The sequence below is a fragment of the Varroa destructor genome, unplaced genomic scaffold (genome assembly GCF_002443255.2).
Source record: "Varroa destructor unplaced genomic scaffold, Vdes_3.0 BEIS01000002.1, whole genome shotgun sequence".
NCBI lineage: Eukaryota > Metazoa > Arthropoda > Arachnida > Mesostigmata > Varroidae > Varroa > Varroa destructor.
This window is the reverse complement of record NW_019211455.1, coordinates 36491890-36508048: the sequence shown is the minus strand read 5'-3', so window position 1 is coordinate 36508048 and position 16159 is coordinate 36491890. Positions and strand designations below refer to the sequence as shown.

The following is a 16159-nucleotide window of genomic DNA, read 5'->3' as shown; positions in this document are numbered from 1 at the left end:
GAGCCAAGGATATGTAGGACCTGATAAATGAGTATTTATCAACAACAAAGTCCAAGGTTAGTCTGCTCTCGGATTGTAAGTGATGCAGAAAACCAAACTCTTTTACAATTTTCATTTTTTTCTACAACTTTATTTCTCAGCCAAATATTATCCCAACTAGATTGTTATCAGTTGAAAAATACTTAATAAGTATCATCGATTTCATGTTGTTTGCGGCCGCTAAAGTTGAACTTGATTCCAATATGTCGGGTACTTAGAGATAAGCTTAACTGAGTTTATAAGAAGCAAAATACTAGCTATGAAAGCAACCAGTAATTAAAAAAAGTAAGTTTACAACTTTTATTTTTATTTCTTTATTAGAAGAAAATTGAATCAATCGAGCCAACCAGAGGCCGATTCCTATTGAGAGCACGACAGAGCTCAAGTGCACTACTCAAATTAGTATCGACTTCGTAGAGACTAAGCCATTCTTAGTTAGAACAGCACTGGGCAACACTGAAATGTTCTTTCTTGTAAGTGAGTTGTCGTGAAGGGATTAGGGTTTGCGCTTCAGTATTCAGGATAATTGTACTGCATATCGTGAGCAATTTCACAAGCTTATAACTCAAAACCGTAAATGAAAGCAAACATTTGTTGGTCGAGCTTGCTTTTTCTATACACAACCCGAACAGATCGATAGATCGCCGCAAGAGAGCATAAACTGGCGAAAGTGCAATAACACTCGTAGCGCAACTCATCCAACCTGCGATTGAAAAACTCTTTATTTACATTTCAGACTTATTATCGTCTGCTGTGTTTCGCATGTCACGGTAAGCATCCAAAGAAGGGTGTCGCAAGCGGCAGAACACTTTATTTCCGGTTCATTTTTTATAACGCTTCTGATCATGGTGGTTAGGTTGCTTAGCAACTAAGCATCCTTGCGCTGTATACAGAAGAAGGACTAGTCTGAAAGTCTAATCTGTTCGAGAGTGGCCTGCGAAATTCAGGAATGGTAACCTAGATGTGAACAATGATCCTCGGCCTGGTAGACCTTACAACTTCAACAAAAACCGTTCGAAAGCTTTTTGAAAAGCCTTTGTCATGTCGACTCGATGAAGTTCACTTAAAATTTGGGTCTCCTATGCCTTGATCGAAGCGAACAAAACAATTTGACCTATCCTTGCCGCTCAGCATTTTGCCTCCTTTTTTTAAACAGCGTACTCCCCTAGCGGAATTGTCACAGGGGAAGTTGTCAATATAAGGATGTGAGCGGTTTCGAGGCGCAAGCTCAGCCCAAACCGAAGCACATTCTCCAGCCGAAAAAGGTCTGGTGCTATAGAGACCAATCTCTAGTACCTGCAAAAACTAAGAGAAGGTTCAGACTTTACGTCCGAAGCTTCTCTTAGATAGGCATTACTTTCAATGGTTAGGTCCTCTCGGTCACGAGACACTGTACCTGCTCTTAAACCTGAACCGCTTACTGAAGCTGCTTTCTCGCTTAGCAAAATCCATCTACACAAATAAGCATTAATAATCACAGTCACCATTTTTATTTCCAGTATATTACTGCGATGTTGCCCGCCGTCTGGCCGCCTTGCATCGGTTCTCTTGACATTTAAGCATAACAGTTCTTTGGAAATACAGAAATTTAGTTGTATACAAAATATTGTACAGAGTTATAGCACAGCCTTCAAAGAAAATCTGTAATAATATGATCGTATGATCAAAACGGTTTTAGTCGTTAGGCGTAAAAAATTGCACAAATTATCAAACATAATAATAAATGTATTCACATTATCCACTGCTGTTAGGTTATTTGAGTTTAACTCGACAAGTGAATGAAGTCACAATAAGGAATAAAAACGGGTTCCGATAATAATTACTATTTTTCTTATTTTGGTAAAATTGAGGTACTATTTCTTGCCTTTATTTGCTCATCATAAATCAAAAATAATAATTATAAACCTATCAGAAATACGGCATCTTGTTTGTGTTGAAAATAAATATGATATCTGCGCTGCTATCAATCCCATTTCAGATACTTGTTCCTGTCAATCAAATTGAGTCGATCGTTTAATAGACGCGCGGCATTAAGGTGAGCAGATGTATTTTCTGGGTGGTTATTGTTGTCGTAGTGGGGCTCCACCCAATTTGTTCATGAACTCAAGGTGTACCACTTGACCTCGTCATTGGTCTGTGGCGCCTATTCTGACATTAGCAGCAATTAAAGCACAACAATTACTAGACGCAAAAATGACCGGCTACTTTCGTGTACAGCTCGTATCGCCGCCGCCGCCGCCGCCGACCCAGTGAACGACAGAAGAAGGAACTCGTAGGTCACTCGCCAAATCACACGATAGCCTAGCATTGCACTGCGTAAATGTTGAATTGATACTTAAACGTGCAATATCATACACGAAAAGGTGTATGAAAAGGCTAAACACTGCTCGGATTTCTGTTTTTATCGGTAAGGTCTTGTCGGCTTGATGCGTACACAGACACCACCATTTATGCGCGCAATAAATTATCCCACCCTTAGGAGTTCTATCTATACATATAATAGTTAGGTAGGTTCGACCATAGGTTTCGAATACAAATGCAGCCTTGCTCTGAACACATACAGTTTAAATAGTTTGCAAAAACCGGTATAGGTAATTTTTTCGTCCACTCAACCACTGGGTGACGAAATTTTCATTGGCTAGTGTTTTCGTTGACCTCCACTCGCTATCTAAACAAATTTTGCTGAATTAAAATATCACTTTTAGGCACCTGGAGACAGCGTTACTTCATCATTTCGCTTTCCGCTAGAATATGTGTGAACCTCTTTTCAATGCTGTAATGCACACAACGTGCACGTGCCTGAGGTGTAGTGGGGGCATACTAAACAGCACGTGCGCTATGGTGCTTCGGTTAAGCATTGTGAAAATGTTTGACATTTTAAAGCAATTGATACACAAACATTTTGAACAAAAATCGAGAGCAGGCTGATGATTTTGCCACTTGAGTGTAATTTATTCGACGTTACTATACGAACATCTACAGTTACCACGTATACGTACATGCATACAGCGTCAAAGCCCCACGTGTTCATATCTATATTGAGCCCCTTTGAAGGACTGATTTACATAGCTTCACTGAATAAGTCGCAACTGATATCCGACAGTTCATATCATTCAACTATTGTGTCCTCAATTGTTATGGTTAAGGCAGCTGATTTTCAAAGTTCCGAGCTTTTGCTAATAATAAAAAGCGAGTCGGTATTTCTACCTATTAAACAATTCGGAACAACGTAACAAGCGTCCATAATGTTTTTCGCCAATGACTTCAGTAGCTATGCTTAGCCTATCACAGCCTTTGTCTGCTCCCTGCGTCCGTAGATTGACTGGACTTTAACAAAATGAGCTGGTATGTAATGACATATGTAGACCAGAACTGAAGCCGCTCAATTCTACGACAAAAAAAAAAAACGATAACTAATTCATAGAATACATGCAAGTATTTAGGTTTGTCTCCAAAGATTTTTATTTCGAGTGTTGTCGTGAAAGGATTCTAGCGCGTAGACATGTTTCATATATTAAAAAAACTTATTAAGGACACGATTCCCAGTATCGGTGGGCTAACTGATTTGGGCTTGAATAATTTAATCTCGATGAAAACATTCGTATTGGTTCAGTGCAAGATCATTACCTCACAGGCTGCTGACACAAACGAAGGTTGGAATCATTAATGATCACATTATCATCACTGTGCACGACTATGGGTTTCTTGGATAATATTCCTAAAGCTAACTTTCTATAATGGTCAAATTATGGATAATATGAAATTTCTTCCCCTATAATATAAGAGCCGAAAACGCGTCTAAACTCTAACGACGAATGTAAGCTCTAGGATTTAAATATTTTCACACCGGTTTTTTGTACAACAAGAAGTCATTTGACAAGAAAAACATGGTTTCGTAACGCCCTTTTACCTTCTTAAGACCCTTCGCTGTGAATCACAGAGGTGTGCTTGATTTAGATCCGATCAATTCACTTTTCTACTTCTAGCAGAGGCTGTCGTTGTAAAATACATGAATAACTTATAGTGTCAAGTTGTCGGTCTATAAACTACAGTAGGTGGTATAATGATTTTTAACATGCCATATATGTTTGATGATGTTTTCTTATGGCATTCAAGTATATCAATGCACACGCACCATTGACCCAGCGCTACAGAGATATACTATGCATTAAATTAAAATAAATAGTGACCTTTTACGTTTGTTCGTAGATGCGTTCTCCTATGTTAGTAATGTAAGTCAAATAAACATAGCGCTGGTCTTTCCGTCCGGAGAGCCCTGTCGGTGGACGAGACATGCGATACGTAAAAAAAACTCGGTAAATGCCCGAGTGATTGGCATAGCAATTGATGAGTGCAGTTTTTTTCCACATGTTTTTTTACCTGCGAGGAATCTTGACTTGAGGAAACAACGTTGTGCTTCTTTACGTATGCGAAATCGGACAAACGTGTCAAAGCCGGACATCATTGTGAAAATATTGTATGTCACCATGGTTCAGTACAAAGAGAGACAACGCTCAAATGTCAACAAAAAAAGTATTCAGCCATTGTGAAAGGACCTCAATTGATTAATCGTGATTCATGATTAGTTGGTTCACTCGTGTTTAACCTCCAAATATCTGTGATCCTGATAAGAGGCACTGATTGCTGAAATTTCCAAGCTGGTTTAACGTGTACCAATACCTATAAACACTTTTATATAAACACAACTTTACAAAACAAAATATTGGCCTAAAAAACGGATTGGTTCTACGCAAGAAGATTTTAGGCCTATTTTCTCGGAAGCACATATTTTCATCCCTTGTTTCATAATATCAAAATATTTATTTATATATCATAGCACAGTTTTGTTTAGTTCGGTGTCCTCAATCTTAAGTGGACAGTTTATGATTAGAAAAAATAATAAATAATTAAACTTTGACAAATCAACCTTTGACTATAACCTCGAACATCATATGCCCTAACTTAGGCTTGTCTGCGAGATGTCACCGTATCAAATGTATTTGTAGCACATATATACATATATATGATACGTAAAAAACGAGTCCACTCTATTCAAGAACCACTGGTTATTCCCGGCTTGGCCGTTTGTGTGTGTGTCTCACATGCACGTGCCATCATCGATCACCACTTAAACAATCGTCTTGAGCTTATCAGTCTCTGCTGAGATGACCGATGATTTTACCCGTGTTTCTGATCTCTTTCTGCAGTTTTACTCGCAATAGATCTCATAGATTGTGCTGGCATCTTTTTAAGGTAATTTAGTTTTTCTTTAAACCATTGCTTGTCCTGTTCTGCCACCATCTTTTATTTTGCTGATGAGGTTAAGGTGGTTGTTCCTTGTTTTCGTTTGTACTAGTTATATTTTTCTCTTGAAGCTATTTCTTTTCTTGGACTTAACGCCCTTCCAATGATATCAGCTTCATAGAATCGGCAGGACCGAAGATTCACTCAGCAACCATGAGAAAGTTTGCTGATGCAGGGCAAGCGCTGTCTCTTATCAACGTTCTCAGTCAACTGTATTATGTTGTTTTCCGTCGGCGTCTAAGTATAGCCATGTGTGTTTCGATAGCGAGCAGGTGGCTCTAGCCCCTCTGCTCGCCAACCAGATTGATCTCTGCGGTCACTTTCAGCTTGTCGAATCAGTCACAAGTTCAAAAATTAGGCGTGTATTCGTTTGATGATTAAGCAACAACACATCAAGCTAACTCACCAGATGGACAAACCCAAGGCATAATACGGCAGGCATCGTTGTAGAGCTTTGTAATGGTTACACTTACGAGATCGGCTTCTGCGCGGTCTGTGGAGACATCCCCCGCTCCACGGCATTCTTCGCTGTCTGCGTGAGCAGGTCGAGCACGAGAAACAATCCACTGCTGGAGCAAATCGATAATCAAAACAAATGGGGGTTTTAAACGTGATTCAACTAGGAAAAACCCGCACACTGTATAGAGAATCCTAAATGAAGTAGCACTATCAGCATTGAAAGAACTGTAGACGCTTAGGCACAAAATCATTGAAAAGGTTCAACACTGCACATAGCGCCCAGCGCTCACATCGGCTTATTCGCTTGGGCAAGCAGGAGTAGTTGTAGTAGGTCAAGCAAGAAATCGCCACGGTGTAACCAGGACCCGGCTCACAGCCACAGGGCCTTATAGTTCTGTGCGGGTGCCGAGTTGAAAGGGTCCCCTACCGGAAAGGGTTCGCAATACCAGGCCCTCAGGCGGCCCTCTAAGCAGCAGAGGTCTTATAGCTAATGTGCGGGCAATGCCATAGCTCAGCTAGCTGCCATATTGGCGTACAGAGTCAGTAGTGTTAGGACGAAGTGGGTGATGCTGCTTAGAGTTGGCGGCAAACTCAACACGAGGCCGAGTTCCCCTCTATGAGCTGGTGTAGCCGATGGGTCGTGGGTCGATTGCTCGTCGTCGGCGTCGATAAAGGCAGCCGCGGAAAACACTGGAGACCTAGGGCTCTCACTAGCGTTAGCCCAATGCCCAGTGCTAGTCTAAGACCAGACATCAAGCAGCACGAGAAGAAGAGGACCGATGACTACGACAACGACATATTGGCAACGTGGTGCTGTTGCTCCTTGCGCGGGCGTCACGGGTTTTCTATTCGACCTAGACGAATCTATCTGCGTTCACTTTCTGAGCTGATTACGAGTCACCCACGGCTTGGCAAAGAAATCAATGAAGGAGTTGACGGATATCCTAAAGTTGCCTTTCCGCACTCTGATTACAAAAGCTCATGCACAATTTAGCAGCAGAAGCTTCAATCTCAAACAAAACAAGAGCGCTGAACAATTTGTAAAATCGATGTAGGAATACTGAGATTTTTTGGAAACAGTCAATTAACATAATGTTTATTTTCCGATTATATGCAAGGTATTATCATGTTATGAGTATGGATGAGGATGTTTATATATAAGTGATCCTGATAGATTTTTTCTACCAAATGCAGTACAATTGTCGGTTGTGTTTATCACCCCTTATTCATCAACTAGTAAATTGCATTTCGTGGGTAACTGTAAAATACATTTCCTTGCGGGAGTCGTTTATAGGCTATTGTCTATTCTCAAGCTTTTGCTGGAAGATATTTTGCTCTATCCTTTTCTGCTGTATCCAAATAATGGGCGATATTCAACCTAACAACGGTTTTTTACTACCCTGAATTTCCGAACGCATCAACAACTACACTATCTCCGGAAGGTATAACGCCGTAGAAAGATTTCTGTGGGAATATTTCAGCCATTTTTTTCTCACGCCATTATTGAATCTTCAAAAAATAAAGAAGCATACTATTAGCAAACGTCGCATCTAACTCTACATAGACAAGTTACGCTATATAATAGGCAGGTAAACTTATTAATATCATAATGTAATACTGTTTCTAGCCGATGTGCATATACAAGGATGTATTAGTTGGTTTCACCTTATGATGCGCCATCTGTATCTAAGGTCGTCTTGAGCTGATTAACTCACAAAGGTGAGTAGGTTTAGCCTAAGACAAAATAAAGAAATAGACGTGTCACCGATTGCCGAAGATGACAGCAGAAGTTCAGTTAAATAGCGGAGACATGCCCTCTACTTATAGTTGACATCGAGGCTGTATACTATATAGCATTGCAAAGTAATCTGACTTTTTTTCAGTTTTAAGATTCTTGAGTTGCGTATTCCATACAAACTTAAGTTGATCACAAGCTCATATATTGGGACAGCTCGTTTGCTTGTACCGGAGCAATGCCTGAATGGAAATAAAATGTTAAGCAGCTGTCTAGAACCATTTAAATGTAACAAGGGGAAATTGAGAGTTTCCACCGCTTCATGAAAAAACCGTTCATGGAACGTGGATTTAGCCTGTCGCCGCTACCTTCTTCAATGTGAGCAACAGAGAAACAACAGAACTAGCCTGAACAGGGCCTCTTAGCCCAAAAGTGAATTCAGTCAGCCCGAACATTGGGGCAATTGACCTTCGTCCTATGATTAACTAACTAAAACAACAACAATGAGTATTATGCGACTCATTTGGATATGCTGTAGGAGGATGCTATCGAAATAAATTCAATTGAAGGTTAAATTTAAGTAACAAAAGCGCTCACGGTCGATTATTTTCGATCTGTCCGAACATCTATCTAGTTTTTATCTAACATTTTAATTATTCACTTGCAGCATTTATTTCACTTTATTATTAAAAGAAAACAATGCTTACGCCTAAAGCTAGCAATCATTTCGTTTATACTGTATTAACCGTCATCTCTTAACAAGTTGATTTATCCCGTCTCGTCCGAAACGTCCAGATCAAATCATGAAAAACTCGTCCAGCCAGTATTTGAGATTTTTTTCATTGCCAAACATTTTGTTACAAATTTCATTTGCCAGTAATCAGGAAAGATCATGATCCGTTGGCGCGAAATCTAATGAATACTAAGGGTTCAAACGTGCCTCTTACTTAGGCTTTTGCAAAGCGGCTTTAACGAGCGTTGCAATGTGTGGGTAGGAAGTCGTGTCCCTTTGTGCTCTTGTAGAGCACCTAAGCTTTTAATTTCTATGTAAGGCCCATCGAGCAAAGGTGGCTGATAAGAGTCGCATGGGCGGTCTTCCCGGCCAGTTTAAGGACTACCTTCCTTCGAATGTACAGTCAAGCAGGCATAGTCGACTTCGGATTACCAAGTGGAGCGAGGTGCGTCCTCCAAGTCCAATATTCCATCTTTAAACTTAGCAAAGCATCTTTGAGCAGTTTCGCAGGTATGGGGCGCACGCTGTATACCGCATAAATAACCCGACGTACTTGGGTGCGTCCTTGAGCAGACCTACGAAGGCTTCGCAAATTTCCGGACAAAATTACGGAAAACAGATCGATGCTTCTGAAACGAGACATGCTACTTTCAACATATATATATATATATATATAACTAACGGTGTGTGCAACATCTTTGCGCTCCCCCCGTCGTTCTCGTGCTGACGCTTGATGCATCGTCACAAAAACACATGACGCATATTAACTTAACTTTTACGTGAGGTGCTTGTCTATAATAAATAGATTCGCTTATATTATAGAGTTGTCAATTAATGACTGTGTTGTTTTCTCCATTCATTAAAATGGTACGTACCTACAAATTTTCGTGCCGCAAAGTAAGTGCGTCAGTCATTCTTCAAATCAAGCAAGGCCAGTAGATTTTATTATTCGAGCACAGATCGTACAGTTGAGCGAGGTCCTACGCCTCTTTTTTACGCAGTTGAAATGTGTCCTTAAGCTTTTGGAAAAGTAAAGCTGGTATCACTAATATTCTCAGAAAGAAATGTTTCAGGACATGCTAGCTCATTAGATGGTGCTGAAATATCTTTTTCGAGACCAAGCTAAACGATCGCGCTGCTTTACCATGCCTTATTGCGTCCCAAAGATTATATTACTGCGCATAATGTTTTTATTTGCTGCACAGATGATCATACGCCGTCTCATTTATCCGAGCCCGCAAAGAGATTGCGATTGTATATTTGCTTTTTAGTTAATGTGCTTGTTCCTTTGACTAGTTTGATACTTTCTGTGTCCACGTAAATTTTGTCCCAGACGACTGAAAAAATTGCAATTGGAGTTGGTCAGAGTTACCATTACGCTGAGTATTATTTAAATGATAGGATCGATACCGATGGTTGTGCTGTCAGTTGTGTTTCTCTACATAAGCACAGGCTAGTGACCGTTGTGCCTAGGAGAAGTATGACATCGGTCATCATCTGAAGCGCGATTGTTTTTATTAGGACGATGATGGTGGTGAGGGTGACAATGGCTGCGGAGATACCTTGTAAGAATGATTTCTATAAATATCGTCGGTGGGTAGCTCCATGTTCTTTTTACTTGGATGACGCAGCTTCTACAACTGGGAGCGAATACGGCTTAAATGTCATGGTTCGGTTTTTTGGTACATACTGTCGCGTTTCTCAGTAAAATATGTCAGTATTTGTATACGCTGCAGCAGTAGCGGCGGAAAAACGTTTACGATTTAGCGCTCAGCTCAGTAAAATTATGGCTATGCTCAGAGTGGACTTCACAATTATCTGATAAGTTTCCTGTCGTATGTGCGCTGACAGGTGATGCAGGAGAATCAATCATGAAGCTTGGTAACTTCATCTCGGAGATGCTCGGCAAGCGTATGTAGATGGAGGACAATTGTTGTGATATCGGTTGCACTGCTATTGACGCAGCGTGGGTGCATTAAAATGCGGTTTTGATGAGATCGTATATAGTCATAACGATTTATATGCGCCTCCGATATCCCAACTTTGTCTACAAACAATGATGTCTCTAGTGTTCTTCGCGCCTATCATGGTTTTTACAAAGTCCATTATGATGTTGTTGAAAGTGTTCATAAAAAATCGTTAGTTAAAGATTCGTAAAAGAATCAAGTTAACTATGACGCTTGTGTTTATGGCTAATGTGATTGACAGCATGTTTTAGAAAGAAGTTTAATTCTGTCATTGATACTTACCTTTCAAAAACTGCCGAAGTTCCATTATCCAAGCTCTCATAGTTCGCGAGCGATACTTCCCTCTTAATGGAAGGACGACCGCTCGTTTGGACACAGTAAAACTGCACTATTGCCGTTAGGGAAATCAAGCTCATTTTCATTACCAAGACCACTTCTGCTAGTGCTTACATCACCAGTGCACATTGCATTTCGCCATTCAAGATAGTGATTGTCATAACTGTTCTATACAGTCTACCACCATCCTTATCCTGACGACGTGTCTACGTATTGCGGATCGTGCCCTAACCGCTCTCGTGCTTTGGAAGTTTCCCCTTCTGTTAAGACTAATTTAGGCAAAAAGAAGAGGGCCTCTGCCAATGAAAACGGTGAACAGCTCTGTATTCTCCCTAACGCGGACGACGATCCATTTTTCAAATGACGCGCGCTCTGACAGCGTGACAGAGTCTCAAACGTGGTGTTCAATTCGGCTAATGTTAGAAGGATTATTTTCTTGAGAATTCCTAACCACGCTAATTGGACCTCTGATATGGTGATTATGCAGGACCTGATAGACGAGTGTAGACGCACTCGATACTTGAGACCGTCTAAAATCGAGTTTGTTATAGCTGAAATAACGTATTAAGCCTCGCGAGAAACTATGGTATTGAAGACGATTAGAGCAAGCTGAAGAATGATATTGCAGGCTAATAGTAGAATAGAATAGATCTATTTCTACAGTCAAGCTCTATTTTCAAGTTGCACTACGAAGTGGACATGGCATGTAGTATAGGTAATTTCAATATGTGTACGTGTATTTTTCTTGAAGTACTTATGAGGATATTGGAAGGCATGTTAAAGGATTAAAACTACCCATAGGGATAAGCTGAGTGCGTGTTTTAACCGAAACGTTTATAATGTAGATGAACTAATATGAAGCATCTGTTTTAGCTGTACTAATGCAAGCAGATATGTAAATATAAAAGCATTTTTTTAACGTAAATGGCAGTGCAGGCGTTATCGTTTAGCATATATAACGTATTACGTTCATAGGGTAAAATAATCATCCGTCACCGAAATATAATTATAACGATTTCCATAACTTAATAATCTATAATTATAAGGACACTTTCTCATTTGGACGTGTGGAGTCACCCCTATATATTAAACGAAATAAAAATACTTAATCGAACGAACGAACACTAGTGATAACGATAATCCGAGTCTTAACAAATTGCTTGAAGTCACACGAGATGGGTTGATAATAGATATTTCAGTATTTTGGGACGTTTCGACCGGGATGTTGTCAACGGCCCATTTCATTGCCAGAATGACCTTTCTTGATCATGACACATCAAGAATAACCAAAACAAAAGAGATGACGTTATATATTAGCCGGCAAGACTCGAGACCACAAAATGAAAAATCCATGACATACAAACATGTAATTTAGATACGTATGTCATTTCGATGCCAACTTAATGAATTATGCACCTTTAAAAATGTCTGTGAATTAGCTGATATCAATCTCAATCAATTCAAGGCTCTATTATGGTGTGGTATGATATGAGGTCTTCATTTGTTCTCAATTATAGATCCTGGAGCGCTTTCTAAGCCCACATACTATTTTTGGCCCTTATGGTGTAGATACATGGTGAGATCATGGTGTATATCCCATTCTTACTACACCCTATTAGAGCGTCATGAAATAAAGTCGAAATCCACGAAAGCAAGTCGATACACCCGTCAAATATGTGCCTGAAGAATCGATATATCCGAGTTGTAGCTCCATCAAGACAGGCTGCGTTAATCGTTGACAACGCTATCCTCGAACACCTTAAATCGGCTTTGCGAGAGCTTTTGCCTCGAGAAACGCCCATAGCAGTAAATCGGCACCTCGAGATTTCAAGTAATCCTGTAGGTGATTTCTTACAGAAAAGCTATCACGAGCGCATGGAGTTCGAAAAGCATAAAATCAGCTGAAAAGAAAAGCAGCTGAGCCTGAGAGTCTGGACTAGATCCAAATATTACCAGAGGTCCTCCTCTCTGTTCTCCTCTTTGGGTTGGACTGCAATGTCGCTAGCGAAATACTATCCGAAAGAGCATCTCACGAGCGTGTGCCTTTCGCTGCACACAGCGTCAAGTCGTTCAGAACTGCCCACACAGCTACAAGGGTGTTCTAGGTAAGAAGATCGCGTATAACACCGTAAGATAAATGAAATCTTGTTTAAGAGATGAGGGTCAAGAGAGCTCTGAAAAGTGATGGGCAAACGAGTCGTATGGGTGCATTTCTAGCACTAGTTACCTTTCGGGGCGAGACTCGACAGTGCAACTTGCCAATTTGAATGCAACAGTCCATGCATCTGTTTCATAGGGAGTGCACCGAAGGGTTGTTGCCTTTTCACCCCGTCGAAGAGAACTTTTGGTTATTCTAATCAATTCAAGGACATGTTGGTACCCATCAATGCCGCAGCTTTATTATCTACAATTGAAAATTTCCTGAATTAGATCTTGATCTCGTTGAAAACATAGATACGTCCAAATTTCGCAGGCAATCGCGAGCACGCTTTCAAAGCGCAGGTGGAAGCTAGATTCATGGAAAACGCTAAAAATCACACAGTAGAACTGCGGAGGTGTTTCTGCATTAGTGTTGCTCACACCGGAAGTCTGGTATACAGTCTATGTTCTTATGCTCATGGTAACTTGGACAAGCGGTCCGTTCGACTTATCGGTATTCTATTCCCTTCATTGCCCTTCGCAGAAGCGAAAAAATCACGGCCGTCTCAGTAGCGGAATCTTAGTGTTTTACGATTATAGGACCAAGGACCTCATCTTGTGCTAACTAAAGGACAATGTAATGGTCTTGTGTGGCCCCGGAATGCGGCCTGCAGAATGGGACCTACGTGCAACCAAACATCAAGGAATGTGCTTCAGCCCTTGTGGAGAAGCCTGTTGGCGGCCTACAAGCCGTGGCGAACTCTACTTCAGCATCCCATCATTCTGGCAGGAGACTTCAATCCGCGCCTGGGCTATCTTATCTCGAAGCGCACAGCTCGTCTAGACACACTAATGGAGTATCCTTCCTGGATGGTCAACCCTATTACGGTACCAAAGCTTGTCTCTCCTGCGGGCAGTTTTATCAGAAGTATTTTTGCAGTGGAGTAGAGATAAAATCAAATACGTCGAAGGGAATCACCATGTGAGTGAGGACAGCTGCAGGCACACATTCCTCTCAAATTAGGCCTCAGGCCTCCTTAGAATGATCGCTGGCGTGGCGGAATAAGTTTTCACCACGTAAATTGAACTTGAAGAAGCTATGCCTACTACTTTTCGTGCTAAGCTCGATTGATATTGAGGTCTGTTTGCGTCATCTCGTCCATGTCCTTTAGCCTTTGATTTGTTCAAGCAACTCCAGCAGACATCGACTATAGTTTAATTATAATTGTTGCATTGTCCGCCGTGCTCAAGATGCTTTTAAGTTACTGATAATGGTATGGGAGCACCCGCTGCAGTGTTCAAAGTGATCTGCCGGAAGCCATATGCCACCGAAAGCAAGAAATACCTGGAACAACAGGAGATCACTCTCATAACAGAGGGTGAATGTTAGCCTTATAAATAGCTCGGGCCTCGCAGGTCTGCATCGTGTCCCGTCGCTTCATCAGTGCTCATCGATCATTTCGCTGGAATGATCTCATGTACTGAAACTGTACCTCAAAGGATCTCATCGCTCAGCGGAGCATCGGACGAACCAGCAATGGGCGAATGCGACGGGCTGGGCCAGGAATTCTTCGTCCTGGATATGACTCTGGCGTCCGAGAGCTTACGCTCAAGGAAAATGGCGAGACCAAACAGGATTCAAAATGGTGAGACCAAACGGGGTTCAAAATGGCTTAAGTCGCCACGGAGTCGGTGCGATACTGGATTGCTTTGTTAATTCTAGGTTTTATCCTTCTCATTGGCAGGATGAAATGCCTTTTATTATTCCAAAAGGTAAAGGCGATCCAAGCCAAGTGACGTCGTGGTGCGCGATCGTGAAGAAAAGCGTCTGCTACAAACTTCTCTCGTATCTGCGTACAAAATATGTTCCTGGATAGTGTGAGTGCAATGTCCAAGAAGCAGCACAAATCTAAGAAGTAGCATTAGACCTCAATAACATGCAAGATGCCGATATCTAGCAAATTTGAAATTGCCCTCGGCCATATAAAATATAATATAAACGCAAAATTGCTTTCCATTATACCCTAAAGAATTTAGTCTTAAGCACCATCACCGACGTCGGCGTTCCGGCGAACGCTTAATAGAAGCGATACTCTAAGGGACAACTAAGAGAGCGGGGTTGCAAGCGATAATGTGTCTCGGAGCTGCCAGGGTTAGCTTAGATTACAGGTGTGGTATAGGATAATAGCTAAGGCTTTATCCTTTTCTCAGTTTTGCTCGAAAATCTTCTCGACAATATATGTTGGCTCAGAAAGATGATGAAGGTTTTCTCCTACAGAGACCATTCATTTAGTTATTTACAAGAGCACTCACATCCGTGTACGGCAGGCCCTAGCAAGATAACACCCTGTTCTCTTGAAATTTGGACCGACTGTTAACCTACCAAGACCGATGCAATAAAAAACAGAAGAGATGGCCGAGTTGCGGCTGGTAACACACTATATCTCTCTGGCCGACCGCTGACATATATTAATTTACTTAGAGTTGTTCAGCTCTCATAATGGCCAAAGTTTCTCCCAGTATATTGAAAAATGGCCTTGATAGGTTTGTCTTCAATACTTAGCTTCCACTAAATGCTCTTCTCAACGGCTTTACGAATTTTCGATTTCCGAATTGCGCCAGCTGCCGCATACGAAGGAATTTAATCTAGGATGATCTCACGATGGAGAATCTTAATCATCTGAACTAAACAAAACCCTCATTCCTCAAAAGAGCCTTGGAATTACATCGCACACCGCAACAAGCTCCCCATTATTGTTCCCTGAGGACTTCCGTCGCTGCTCCAACCTCTCGGCAATTCCAGTACACATACAAAATCACCCATAAGATATAATTGGGCTGTCTTCAAGCTGTTTGCCGGATAATCAGACTTACCGAAATTCTGCTTAGAGAGTAAGTTACGTAAAAAAAAAGCGCTTAGTTAGTACATGATGTTTCAACAGAATACTTGCGTTTCAGTTTAATACCAGACCAATTGTTCCAGCAAGTTTTTCTCCAAAAGACGTGTTACTAACCGCTAATAATTGTAACAAATTGTTTACAAAGACTTACATAAAAAAGCTTCTGCATCAGTGAATTTCATCTATAATGTTGATAAGTTCATCTATAATAATAAGATTTAAAAAATATAAGGTTCTACAGTTTTAGAAAAGATTGCTATCCGTGTGCAACTAAATAAGCACAAATAACGATCTAGCATTCTTAAAGTTTATTGAATACCCTACAAAGAAATTACGGTCCTTCACTGCACTGATTTTTTACAGCTGTAGAGACTATGATGAATTCGTTTTTTATTTGTCAGTCTAGCTTTCAGAGCTATAATGTCCCGCTGGTGGGTTTGCCAACAGATCGAAACATTAATTTCTTTACTTCATTTTTTCTTCCCGCGAAAAATGCCGAAATAGACCGATCTGCTCCGAACTTAGATTACGTACTTATTGGCAGACA

General features: G+C 40.9%; 1 protein-coding gene across 2 annotated transcripts in view; it reads right to left on the bottom strand.

The window, feature by feature from the left end:
• Grip (Glutamate receptor interacting protein) overlaps positions 1–16159 on the bottom strand; it is a 48436-nt gene that overhangs the window by 28648 nt on the left and 3629 nt on the right. Inside the window, exon 1 of one of the 2 annotated variants that reach the window (XM_022791118.2) lies at positions 5817–6230. The exons of the other annotated variant lie outside the window; for it this stretch is intronic. Coding sequence (XP_022646853.1) covers positions 5817–5865 — 49 coding nt within the window. The 5' untranslated portion in view covers positions 5866–6230. Of the gene's footprint in view, positions 1–5816; positions 6231–16159 lie in introns of those variants that run through there. 2 annotated transcript variants of the gene reach the window in all.